Below are 14,455 nucleotides of genomic sequence, written 5' to 3'. Positions count from 1 at the left end.
ATTTCTTATATCTCATATATTCATCGTGATATTTTTTAAATATTTAATGTAGGTGCAAGGATTCAGATAGAGATATCGCGAATATACTTGATAGATTACTGTATGTTAGCTACACGTCTAAACTCTTAAAATTGTAATTACAGAGTTGACCAAACATGCAAGAATTTCGTGTAGATGTCAGGTAATCGATGTGCGAATAAAACACGACTAAAAATAATTATAATTTATTTAAGTGACTGCCACACCCATTGTATTTACAATAAATATTTAATATTAACTTAGATTTATAATATCAGTCTACTATCTATAAAGTCCATTGGGACAGATCGGTGTTGCTAATGTCTTCGGGCGAACCTTCCAAACCATCGTTCGTATATAAATCGATATTTTTTAAATAAACACATAAAAAAATCTCTACAAATATGCATTAAGAAACAATAATATATAATCTTTATTCTAACATTTTCTATCTACGTGACATTTTTCTATATCATATATTTTCTAGGTGTTTTTACCAACGGTTGTCCGTAAGTTGAATATTGCAATTCTGATCAAACTCGATTTGGAGAAAAGTACACTGTGTCACGGCTATTTTTGTAACCAACCTTGATTAAGTGGGATTCCCGTGCCATTCCATTATTAAACCAGTGGAACCACAATCATAAGCAACAAAAATTAACAACATAATATAATTAAAACATGTGTTTGTATTATTTTACTGTATTGAAACAAAACCAAACCATGAGTAGACATTTAAATAGAATTCACAAACTTCAAATAAAAACTTTCTTCACACTTCGATTTGTCAAAAACAAATGCTATCGTCTTGATTTTAAATATCTTTAAATTATCGGTCAGGTTACAATTTTTCTTCGCTTTTAATACCTAAAATAGCCGAATCCGTATACCAACTACATTTAATCTATACTAAAGAGAACTTTTTAAAGAATTTATAAAGACCTTTTACGTCGAAAAAATACACAACTGTAATTAGACCACATTCTGCTAAAGTCACACTGTTGACATTTCCCGCCAAAATTAACGTCAACCATTTTCGTAAGAGGCCTTGTTCTTAGCGTAAAATACGCAATCTGTGATTTTTCAAGGATGCATTACGAAACGTCATAACGTTTGAAATACGGTCGTTCTATTAAAGATAACATATGATGTATCAAGTTTTTAATTTTAAATCATTGTCTATGTCACTTTAAAGATAAATTGAAATAATTAGGCAGAAATTATTTTTTAGGACACTCGCTATGATGTAATCTTGCCAAATTACGAGTCCAAGTACTTTTCTAGTTAAAGACATGACCGCAAGTGAAACAATCCAGTCCTATATTTGGAACACTTAATACTTGAATGACATCGAAAATGGTCTTCCATCAATTATGCCAATACATAACTCGAATTTTATGTAACGATTACATAAAACAGCTGGATTTGATAACACGTATTCTTATGAATGATAAAAGAAGTGTTTAATGCTTATAATAATAACTAGGATAATTTAACATTTGCCATTTTTCTGTGTTTTTAGTTTTTACTATAACTTTTAGAACTTAAAAGCGAAACTATACTGAAGGCTTCAAAGGGCTGTGTTAAGACACTGAATTTATGCGAAACGTCAAGTATTAGATTCGCGTTTAAATCCGATAAACTAAAGACGATATCATTTGCAGATTTTGATATTACAGCAACGGTATTACAAAATTTGCATTCATTTATTTGTCAAGGTTCGTTAGAAGCACTTTCAGTTACGGACGTCAAGAAAAACATTAAACGATTTACACAATAAAACGATATTTTTATTAAAATCGTGGCAATAAACTGTTAAGTACTTTATCATATCAATTTGTGCATCAACAGTCCTCAGTTAGTACCGACTTACATATAATAAAATCCTTAAAACTTCTAAAACAAATCGCAATATGTATATACTACCACTGCGCACTGTAAGGTAATAAAACCCAACTCTCAAACCGCGAAGAAAATACATATGCATTATGTCAAAGTCGAGTTATTTGTAACAATTTTTACGATAATATCGACCAAGTTTTATCTTTCAAAATGTTCATTAAAAATGGAAGCACGAAGATTATTCAACAAAATGTAAGCCTCAAACAGTTTAAGCCTCAGCCAAGCACTAAAAATTCTAAAACGAATAAAAGGCCACGTTATAACTTTGGTACTTTTAATGTCATGTCATTAGTTGAACCTTGGACATTCACCGTGGATCTGTTATGCCGCATATGAGATTTTACCAAATCGGAATTCACGAGGGCAGCCATCAAACTCAACTCGCCGGCTAGCACAGTTGCGCAAATTAATGAACCTAATCTTGCCGAATTCTCTGCGGGTCTTACGCCAGCTCCCTTTACACCTAGGATCTCTAAGCACGCGCTTTGACCTGTCAAAACTGTTCCCCCACCTACAGTACCGACTTCCAGACAAGGCATGGTACAAGTAACATATAATTCGTCCCTATTCTCCCCACAAACCTCCATGCTGGTGGAACAGTTACTGCTCGTTACATTCTGAGCTGGGTCCTGTCCTGTAGCTATAAAGATGGCCGTCACCATGTTAGCAGCATGGGCGTTGTTACCTCCAATGGAGCCAGCTAGCGCTGACCCCGACAGGTTCTTGATTTTATTACACCGCGCTAGCGTTTTTGCATCGGATTTTAAAATTGTACGTAAATTCTCAGCAGAGACTGTCGTTTCGCAGACAACTCGCTTACCACGCCCTTTTACCCAGTTTATAGATGCCGCTTTTTTATCTGAGCAGTAGTTACCCGAGAGACTGATAACTTCCATATCGGGGAAGAATTTTTTGAGGACTTTCAATGCATTCTCTGCACCCTTCGATACCATGTTCATGCCCATTGCATCACCGGTTGTTGCTCTGAATCTTAGATAAAGCGTTGCGCCATCAACACCAATGTGAACTTCTTGAAGCCGGGCAAACCTTGATGTTGAGTCGAACGCTTCTTTGATCAATTCATAATTTTCTTTATTGTCTAACCACTGGCGGCACTCTAACGCTCGTACAACGTTTGGTAGTTTCACGGCCGGCGCTCGAGTCATTCCAATATCTTCAACTACACTAGTAACACCTCTAGGTCCAATCGCTTTAGCTCCTCTATTTGTTGAAGCGACCAGAGCACCTTCTGTAGTAGCCATCGGTATCATATAAGGCTTTCCATCTACTACTAATGGACCTGCATAGCCGACGGGTATACCGACAAATCCGATTACATTTTCGCAACATGCGTTCATCACTTTGCTATAATCATAATTTAAGTACGGTAAAGTTTTTATTGCGTTTTCGGTCTGAAATCTTGATGATATTACTTTTCTGCGCAATCTCACACCTCTTAAAGGATCGCATAAAACAACTTCTAGTCTGTGTAAGGGAATATGAGACTGTTCCACTAGCATTACGACTTCTTCGTCACTCAATGAAGTGCAATCTCCTTCTGATCGATAAATTTCCAGGCATTCTGCCATCGGTCGTTTCTTGGAGTTCAATTTGGCAACAGAAGAGCTTGGCGATAGCGTTGGCCATTCAGCTTCATCACAGCCTAAAAAGTCCTCCGTTTGTATGCCTGCGTCAGCCTTCACGTCCTCTCCCAACGTAAACACCGGTTTGTCGTTATGCACCACTTCTTTAACAGTTAGGTCGTTCATATCGATAACCCAGTTCCTTTGTTCTTCAAAGAAAATAAATTTGATAATCAGAGCGCATAGTAAAGTTGCAATTACGAGATAATCAGCGGATACAGAGAACCACTTAATGTATGAGTGCAGTAGAACGTTATCATGCGGTGACGGCTTGAAACTGTTGCTCAGCGAGCCGTCCATCATTCCGTTATCTCTTGCCCAAGGCCATCTGCTCGTAAGATGAACACAAAGCAATCCAGCAGCCATAATCATCTTTACTCTTTGAACGACAGGGTTAGGTTTCAAGTCGGTTTCCATGAACGGGTTATCTCCAGTCAAATCTTTTTTACCAGATGCAAAGTCCGCTACCAACGACAAGCAGGCAGGATAAAACGTAACGAATACTAGGTAATCAACCATCAAGGCTAAACAGGCAAATGTGCACATGTGTTCCAATCTGGGCACCCCTGATAATCCACCAACACCGACTAGAAGAACCGCTAGAAGCGTATCTAACGTAGCTGTCGGTCCCAGTAACGATAAAGCCCGCCCTACCCTCTTTCCTTGGTCCTCTCCCGCGCTCCAGCCAGCTTTCGCCATTCTCGCACCTCTCGCTACATCAGCGACTAGTAGGAATAAAAACGGGGCATCTTTAATACTCGCTAACTCAGTCCAAAATAAGCTAGCTAATGCAGACGTGAATATAAAACTGGCGAAAGTTGAGAAGACACCGGCGATGATTAGGAGGTACTTGGAGGCGATTTTTTGAAGGTTCGAGACTTGGTAGTAGGCGTATAGAAGGGCAGAACAGCGCACAATGGTCATTATGACGGCGTCTGCAGCTTGATACTCCGCTTCGAGGCCGGGGCAGGCTCTGGCCCAACCCGCGCACCTTTCGGATCCTTGCCCTGATGCATGACGCTCGACACTGGCTGCACAGGCTAATAGAGCCAAGGTGGCCACGATCACTTCCCACTGATGTCTTGCACAAAACTCGCCGTGCGCCCCCCAAACCTTCATCTTGCCTGTGGACAAAGGAAATAATTTTAGTATGTATATTTGCTATACGTTTGATATAATAATCTCATAACTTTAAAATTTAAATATTAGAGTTTAATCCTACAATATATAATGTATTAACGTAGATTTTATAACAATTTCAGACCATTTTATCTTGATAAGCAAGTATGATATGTCGATTTCGACTGTCGACTATTTTTCTATTATTGTATAATACGAATACAATAATAGAAAAAGTCTATATTTATTCATATAATTGCATTATTTTGCAAAAAATATACAATGTATCATTGTTTCAATAATTACTATTTAATAATATATAATTCTTATATTTATAACGACACTTGTGAAATTATAATCAATATTATATTTTTTATATAATCACGATTTCTCTGCATGATTTCACGTAAAGTATATTTGATAAAATATATATTTTTATAACATTTATATTATGTACGTCTGGTGCTACATATAAATTGATAAAAGAATTGCGATTTAATGTGGTTCTGAATGTGTGAAGGCTCTTCAAACGCTATGATGACGTATAAGAAGCTTTTCTTATGCATACACGTACTAGATGTAGCAAAAATATTACACAATACTATCTATATCATTCTCGGGTATCTCTCTATTTATATGTATTGATAAATTCATTTACTTATTTGTTACAAATATTGTGTTGTATGTATATCATACGCTCCAAAACAGACTTGTGGAGCTTTTTTATATTAATGCGGTCAGTGAAATCCCAAATATAAATTCTCCTTTCTTTGACTATTAAAACGAAGATCAACCAACTGAGTGTAATTAAAATCATTTGAATAATTCTTTTGATAAATCTAAAAAGACATGATATAAGATTCGGTAGAGTTTAAGCATTGGAGAAAATGATTACAATCCAATTAAGTGATTATTATTACATATTATGTTTTGTAACAATTTACTTTAGCTTTTTAACTTTCTACGCCCGTAATTTTAGAACTGGCAGTAAATGTAAGATTTAAATACATTAAATGTCTTTTTTTTGACGTTCATAAGTGTACCCACATAGTGTTACCAACATGAATAGATGATTTATTTTTATTTTTTTTTATTTAGAGAATTTGATCGATATATGATCCTGGTTGAAGTTTAGTTATATTGTACAAATTCGCGGGTTTTTCTAGTAGTATTTAAGATTACTGCTTTTTGAAGATATAAATGATCTGGAATATTCTGATGGTGGACAAAATGATAGGGACTACTAATACTTTGTTAAAGGTCAACATCCTTTTAAATTAATTTTTAAAATCTGTGTATTTCGTGATTATTATTATGTTATCGAAACGAATAATGTTATGAACGAATACATGTGAGTTTATGTAAAGTCCATAATGACTCTATATACACTATATATACATTCAGGAATTGGGCACCTTTGTCCTTCTAACACATCCTTATTTACATTAAAATCTTTGGCCTTCACTATATGAACCTGTAACCTTAGATCAGTTAGCAAACACGAATACATAATATGTCAACATAGACTGGTTTATGTGTTAATTATGTTAACAAGCTATATACATAATTTATGTGTCAAATCTATGAAATCTTCAAGGTCAGATTATTTTAGGGCAAAGGAACTTTCGTCATATATTGAAATTCTCTTTCGTTGATGTTTGAATCAATGAGACTACATAAAATATATATCTATATCTATTTTGAGATAAACTCTATGATACGAGATAAAAATTATCCAAATGATAGCGTATTACGTCAATTATTATAAAAATAAATTGCAGATTGCAAGTGCATTATTAAAATTACATAATTTGATAGGGAAAGAATTTGTTTCTTCAGTGTGCGATTATCATCCCTAAGGTTGTGGGTTCGATCCCAGGCTGTGCTTTGCAGGCTTTCTATGTGAGCATTAACATTCGCTATAATGGCGAAAGAAAACATCGTGAGGAAACTTGCCTTAGACCGAAAATGTCGACGGCGTGTGTCAGGCACAGAAGGCTGATCACCTAATTGCCTATTACTTTGACAAATAATCACGAAACAGATACAGAAACCTGAGGCCCAGCTCTAAAAAGATCTTTATAAAATCATCTCGTGCGAAATCCGAACAATTCATTATCACAAATATCACAATTTATTCAAAATCCTAAATTATTCCTTTTACTTATAAATTCAATTTCCTGTAATTGAATTTATAAGTCTTTTAAGATCGTATCGTATATATCGTTTTTAATTTATTAATTGTTTACAGCACTTTATTTTATTTCGTAACGTTATAACGTAGAGTTAAACGCGATCGACTGCCGATAAATATAGTTAAGCAACATTTGCCGAGGCAACACCATAAGATCAAGAGCCTTATAACTCAAAATTAAATTCAAGACGTTTATCTCAGGAACTACTAAAAATATTTTAATATATAGTCCATTTATCGATTCATTTAAGATGGGGCTGATTTCTGACCTTTGAAACTAACATAAAGAGCTCATTGTATTTGTATGGAAAAAAAACTATTCGTAACTATTATAATATACATATTTTACATATCGATTGAACCCTGTGGCAAAGTGTAGTCTAAGAATTTAGAATCGAAGCTTAAACCTAAAGAAAACATTTTGAATTTTGACGAATTCATGGTTCGCGCAGCTTAAGTCTAAACTTTATTTTTATTTTTATGTCCCGTGGAGGTAGAAGTTGCGCCGTAATACTTATAAATGTATTCTATATAGACAGAATTCTAGGCACAACTTTGTCATATAAGTTACGTTATCATCAGTCACCATTTCTTTTGTTTTGCTCTTTATTTATAAACATTAGTATTACATACTTCCGTACGTCAATAATCCGTAAAATGAGAAAAAATATTTATATACAAAAATATAAAATATTTATTTTTAAAACAAACAAATATCTACCAGTTAACGAACTTGCATTATTTGTAATTTTGTTATTTTTTTTAAACTTTTATATATAGACATTGCGCTTCGACAAACTATATAGTTTTTAAGTACTCTCAAATGAATTACTAACTTATTTTCAGGGTACGCATGCGCAATGCGTACCCTGGCCCATTTTGTCTTGTATACTATTTACATATATTTTACTGTCAAACATAATATAAAAAAATGTCTCTTGAAACAAGATCTAAGTATTTAAAACGTTCTGGAATCTAATAATAAATTCAACACAATATTGAGATAATGATACTACAAATTATAATTAAAGGTTCAGTATTATATTCAGTATATACACGAATTTCAACTCAGTGTTGCAATTATCACGCAAAATCACTTACGACGAGTCCATCAAAAATATCAATTAATAAATAATTACGTAGCATGTTCGCTTTCAACCGCAAACAATAGGTACTTAGCAAATTCGAGACTCGAGCTTTTAAGACACAAAAAACAAATACATTTCTGACTGCGAAAATAATATACGATATATTTCGCAACTAATTATAAGCTTGTTTTTGTTTTAAATAAATACTGTTTTAAGTGATATAACAAATTTAAACTTATATGTATTAAATACTTGGTTCAAGTGAGTTTATAAACATGCTCAAAAAGTTTTATTTAACAGATATTATGGTCAAATATTACGCACACGTCGAAATGTAAACGTCCTACGAAACATCTTGAAAAATTTAATAATAGTTACATAACATAATACCTGTGTTTAAAAAGTCTCATTTATTGATGATTTAAAATTAATTAGAATGTTATTACTATAATAAATTAAATTGTGAGCTCCTATGGTTTTTTTGGGACTCTTCAAATGCAATAAATATAACTTATTTCCTAGAAATTAAATCGTTTCCAAAACTGCACAATTCTGATTCATAGGTCAACAATACAATTACATATTTGAATGTGGTTACAACAATCGTGGGCGTATTTTCCTTACTCATCCGGGCTAAATGATTAATTATTTAATATAATTCGCAACAATGTCTGAGTATTCAATTTACGTTAATGTTTTAGACAATCGAGTTCTATAATTAATGTTAAAAATAGATATTTTTGTTTTCACAAAATATTCTAAATAATCCTATATGATCTGCTTCGTCAATCATAGGACGGGGTTTAGCATACTGGTAATATTACTGAACTTACATAAAATATATATATATATATATAAAAACTATCACCGTCAGTAACATGGTGTGTGAATTTTATCATTTTCGTAAATTAAGAATCCTTCTTAATTTAAAACAAAAATATCGTTACTTCAAACCACCTTTTGTGTCATAAATTATTCCGTGTTGTATGACGCAAAACGTTTATTATTCTTAAGGCATTCATGTGGTATCAGTCCATCTGTATGCAACAGGAAATGTTTTGAAATAACTCGGTACCAGAATAAAGATCATCAAATTTCGATCATGTACTTGTATTACCAAAACATTTGCTAAATTATTCTATACATAAAAAGTTGTCATTGAATTTGTAAATGGAATACATATAGCTCAGCCCAATAAATAGATAGATATGTGGAATGCAACAGCAACAAAAAATATATTTAATATAAAAAGCAGAAACTTTTACATATACAAATAAGTAATTTAAAATTACATGTTCTTAGGTATACATAAAAATTAAGTCAATAAAGTTTAAAAAAAATCTATTATAAGACCATTTGGTTGCCATATAATTTTAATATTTGTTGTATAAATTATACCTAATAAATAAAATCATATACATATGTATCACACACACAGACTTCATAATAGATCTTTAACATCAAAATTATTTGAATTACTATGAAAGTATAAATTCATCCTTTTTATGCTGTTTCAGTTCAAGTAAGATAAACTGATCTTATCTACAGTACATTTTCATTCATACATTTTCATTTCCCATTATAGTATTTTTTTTATAAAGTATGGCCAGTACAACCTTCTTAAAATGTATTACTTGCTTACCGTTAGCATACACCACTATCACTGAAGTGCAATGATATAAATCCAAAATAAATTTGTTTAATAATTACAAATTAAGAATATTAAATATCTGTATTTAAAGACCACAATTGCCATAAAATCACATATAAGATAAAACACAGACTGGCTGGATTAAATTTAAGATTAATTCTATAGATTACTAAATATAGAACTTTTAATTAAGCATATTCTTCATTTATCACTTGATTTATTAGTAATGGATTCATTAACAAATTACTTAAAAGAATACAATTATTTAATTATTCCTAATTTACAGATTAAGTATGTGTAAGATAATTACTTTATCTTGATCATGATAAAAACAGACTCATTAATAAGATGTTTGATGTATTTATATTTACTTATTTGTCTTAAAAGTATAAATCTGATTTTATTGTAATTTGTGTTTAGAGACCATAATAATTTTCTATAACAGATATTTTCTATTTAAAAATATTATTATTTGATATAAAATTATAGGGTTTTGTAACTATACACATATTTATGTTTAACAATACAAATATTTGTTATACTAGGCTTCTTCCAAGTAGTCATCAATAAAAAATCTGTGCCAAAAAATCAAGGTCAACAAGAGAGAGTTGAATGACATAGAAAGTTTACGTCTACAAGTTTCACTTTTAATCGGAAGCTCATTAATTTTACTTAAATAATGCCATGAATTTCTATGCTACCTAATTACCTACGTTCACGCAGGTCTAGTTTGTTCAAAATATTATTTCTAAACAATCTACATCCTCCTTACACATAAGGTATTCATATATAAAAATGTTAATAATAATATAATAATACTTTTTATAGTATCATTTTCTGTGATGCGAGGGATCGATTTTATTTAAAACAAAAATTTCTCTTCTTGTTACGTGAATATTTCATGTGAAAAGCTGACTTACCCGATATTTTTCCTTATTAAGATTTTATCTTATTGCGCCAAATAGTAAAACTTCACAAATCACAACAGTTTCAATCATTAAAATTATAATATTGCGGAATTTATTTAAAGAAAATCGTGCGATTTAAAAAATTGTGAAATAAAATTACTTTGACACACTTTTCATCATTTTCCTTGACGTCCGTCCACTGACGACCACAGACTAATTTAAATCTATGGAGTGAGACGCGAACGTCTGCTTCCTGTCGACTGTCGAGTTAAGAAGGAGGTTGAATTCCGAATGCGAATAGTAATTTCTAAATGCGAAATGCGCTGCGAGTAAACGATCAATCAACGTAAAAAATGTAGGTAAGTACATGTATTGGAATTGTATTATTATAAATAATAAAGGTACATGACTTTGATTACTAATCGAAATTATGATTTAAAATACGTTTTGTATATCTGGTTTGGTATTATTCAGTTAACATTTTTGTAGGTAGGTATACTTTAAATAAAAATATTCATTTTCAAAAAACATCTATTATATTATTAATAAAAAAATGTGTAAAAAATATCGTCACTACGGGCACTAGACTGTATATTTTCTCAGAGGCCGATGTTTCCATTGCATTATCAAAAATTTCACTTTTTCTAAAGCAATATCTTCTAAATGCTAATCTAGTTGTGTTTGTAGAATTTCTGACGTCTATTTCCATAAGAGCCACGTAGAATGCCTCAAAATATGGAATAAGCACGCTCTTTCCAAACCAAATCCACAACAAAACAAAAAAAAGTGTAAGGAGTATGACTTGGCAGAACATATAAAAATAATATGGAAATATAATTGCATCAGGAGTTGTCAATTTTGTAATTTTACAAACAATCCATTGAATTACCATCCAGTAGACAAGGCATTGATTGGTTCCTGAGCAGAGAGACACGAAGCAATCCCAAAGACGACCACACAAAATGTATGGGAAACAAAATACCTCCCACCAGTTGTGTTGCATAACATCTTCGGTTGGTGCGTGAAACCGTTCTCCCTGTATTTCATCACAGCGTATTTTATGAACGGGACGTTTAGGTTTCTTAGCTGGCATTTTGAAAAATTATTTCTAAACCCTAGGTAAAATATCGGAATACTTTTATACATAATTTTCAATCAGACATTTTAATATGAAAATCGCTGTCATAAAATTATAAGTCAGCTTTTGCTAGTCGTCTTTCGATTTCTAACGTGAAAAAGACTACGATAAATTTTATTATCTGTACCTACAGTAGCTAAACGATCGCCAAAACTGTCAACAGTCTCTAGAGTCTAGTGTCATCAGTCAAATGTCATTTATGATCAGGGTGACCATTTGTGGCAGATTTCTGCCATTTGGGCAGATTTGGTACCTAAATTTTAACCCTGGCAGACCAAGCTGACGATTTAAAAAAGTGGCAGGATTTGGCAGATTTCAAAGAAATCCTAATTTTTTTTAAATACGTTTTAATGTATGTAATTCTATTTACTTAGAATACTTATAATTTTCTGTCTTATTATTTCCTTTATTTTTTATTATGCATTTATTTGGTAGGAAATCATTTACTGAGGTGGCAACTTTTGTCCTATGCCAGATAACACGGGAATCCCCGTTTATTCTGTTTTTATGTAGGTACGCCTTACGATTATGAACGGTAATGAATCAGTAATAAGGTTTATTTTCTTAATGATATAACTGATCGAGGTTCAAAACAATGTTTGTTGTTTTGTCTACTGCCACGTTATTCTCATTTGGCGTTGTGGTGCAGTGTCAGTGCGTTGTGTATTCCGTGCATGATGAAGAGAAAATACGAGCGTTCGTACCGACCTGAATGGGAGCAAGATCCTTTGCTTTCGTCCTGGATTTCCAGAGCAAAGGAGGATCCTGATGTTGCGTTTTGCAAAGCTTGCAATTGTAAATTAGTTACAAGATTGTCTTCATTAAAAGAACATGTGTTATCCCAAAAACATAAGAAGCATATGATTGGGTATAGCGGCCAATCATCGGTAAGTATTTTGCAATAAATGGAAATATTTAATAGACGTAAATATGTAATACGTTTTCAATAGATACCTATTGCAAGTTTAGAAAAACTAATATCAAACAATTATTTCAGGTGCAACAGTTTTTTAAGAAATCTCCAATAGAAGAGGAAGTGAAAAAAGCAGAACTTAATATCTGTGCTATGTTAGTGGAACATAATTTACCGTTCCGATTAATGGATCATTTAAGTGAAATTATCTCAAAATGTTTTCACGATTCGGAAATTGCCAAGTCCTTTTCCTGCAAGAGAACTAAAGCAGCAGCGGTAACGTATAATGTTTTAAAGCCAGAGCTAGAAGCAGAGATGCTTGCCGATTTAAAATCATGTGAAAACATTAAAACTCGTACACCAATGTTTTCCTTAGTTATAGATGAGACCACAGATGTAACAACCACATCAACGCTTGCAGTTGTTACCAAATATTATTCCGAAAAAGATCTTCAGGTAAAAACAAAATTTTTAACTTTGGTGGACTTGCAAGGAGCATCAGCCCAAGCTTTGTTCGATTCACTTTCCAAGGCGTTAATCAATGCTAACCTTAACATTAACGATGCAATTGGTTTCGGAGCTGACACTACTAACGTTAAGTTTGGCGAACAAGGTGGGAATTTGCTGAATTCCAAGACTTTATTGGCACTGAAAAGCATAAAATATTAAAACATTACGAAATTCGATGGCTATGTTTGCATGCATGTATTAAAAGAATTTTGGAGCAATGGGATGCCCTCAAACTTTTTTTTCAATCGCAGTTTCTGGAAGACAAAAATATTTCAGCTGAATTTTTATATAATAGTTTGAATGACAAGATATATAAACTTTATTTTTATGCTTTCGATTATATACTGCAAACAGTTAACAAACTGAACACTATATTTCAAGGAGATTATACGACAATCCACACAGCATTTAAAGACATTTCCGAGGTGTACATGAGCCTTTTGAGTTGTTATATGAAAGGTAATTATTTGAAAACCACAGATCCACTTTGTATAGATCCAAAATCTAACGTCAACTTTTTACCTTTAAAAGATTTGTATTTAGGTGTGAACGTTAGTAAAGAAATCGGTCGTCTATCTGCAGATGTTAGTCTTAAACCTGGAATTCAATCTTTCCTTCAAAGAATGCAAACATTTTTTATTGAACTCTGTAATCAGTTAAAAACACGTTTACCACTGACTAATCTTTTTAAAGACTTACAATTTTTAGACCCGCAAAATGTTGTTTACAAAGATTTTGTATCAACAGTAAACATTGCAAATAAATTTCCCAATATAGTAGATGAAAATAATCTTCAAAAAGTTGACGACGAATTTCGACAAATTAAATTTGACAAAAGTGTAACCGATTTGTTGGAATCTGGTGGGAGTAGCACCAGTACAAATTTAAGTGTGGATAAATTCTGGGGAGCGATTGGGAAAATGCGTGATGCAAATGGCGCTCAAAAATATACTAATATTGCAAACTTTGCAAAAGCTCTATTAATTTTGCCATTGTCAAATGCCTCTTGCGAAAGAATATTCTCCCAAGTAAATTTGAACAAAACAAAAATAAGGAACAGGTTCCAAAATAAACATGTATCCGCGTTAATAATAACAAAAGAAGGTATAAAGGAACATGGAGACTGTATCTCCTTTAAACCAACAAGGAATATGATTAAAAATATGTCGTCAAAATCAATTTACGAAAATGAAGAGTGCGGAGAAAGTTTTGATACTCTTATAGTTGAATAATAAAGGAATTCCTTTGAATAGTAGTATTTTATTTATTCATACCCGTCTTCAATGTCATTAGATGCTATAATATGATGGCATATTTTTGGCATTTTCTGGAGTTAGCTTTGGCAGATTTTGGCAGATTTTTTGCCAATAT

At 32.4% G+C, this 14,455-nt stretch overlaps 1 protein-coding gene across 1 annotated transcript; it reads right to left on the bottom strand.

Moving 5' to 3' along the window:
• Window positions 1-208: 208 nt before the first annotated feature.
• On the bottom strand, window positions 209-10,756 carry LOC110997222 (3-hydroxy-3-methylglutaryl-coenzyme A reductase). The gene is made up of 2 exons (XM_022265273.2): window positions 10,536-10,756; window positions 209-4,687 (listed from the first exon to the last, which is right to left on the bottom strand). The coding sequence occupies exon 2, from the start codon at window positions 4,680-4,682 to the stop codon at window positions 2,178-2,180; it is 2,505 nt and encodes an 834-aa protein (XP_022120965.1). The 5' UTR covers window positions 4,683-4,687; window positions 10,536-10,756; the 3' UTR covers window positions 209-2,177.
• Between the last annotated feature and the right edge of the window lie 3,699 nt (window positions 10,757-14,455).

The sequence above is a fragment of the Pieris rapae genome, chromosome 15 (assembly GCF_905147795.1).
Source record: "Pieris rapae chromosome 15, ilPieRapa1.1, whole genome shotgun sequence".
NCBI lineage: Eukaryota > Metazoa > Arthropoda > Insecta > Lepidoptera > Pieridae > Pieris > Pieris rapae.
This window is presented reverse-complemented; position numbering and strand designations above follow the sequence as displayed.

Bases quoted from the DNA above. Each gene is read 5' to 3' on its own strand.
- LOC110997222 (XM_022265273.2), bottom strand. From the start codon at position 4,682: ATGAAGGTTTGGGGGGCGCACGGCGAGTTTTGTGCAAGACATCAGTGG.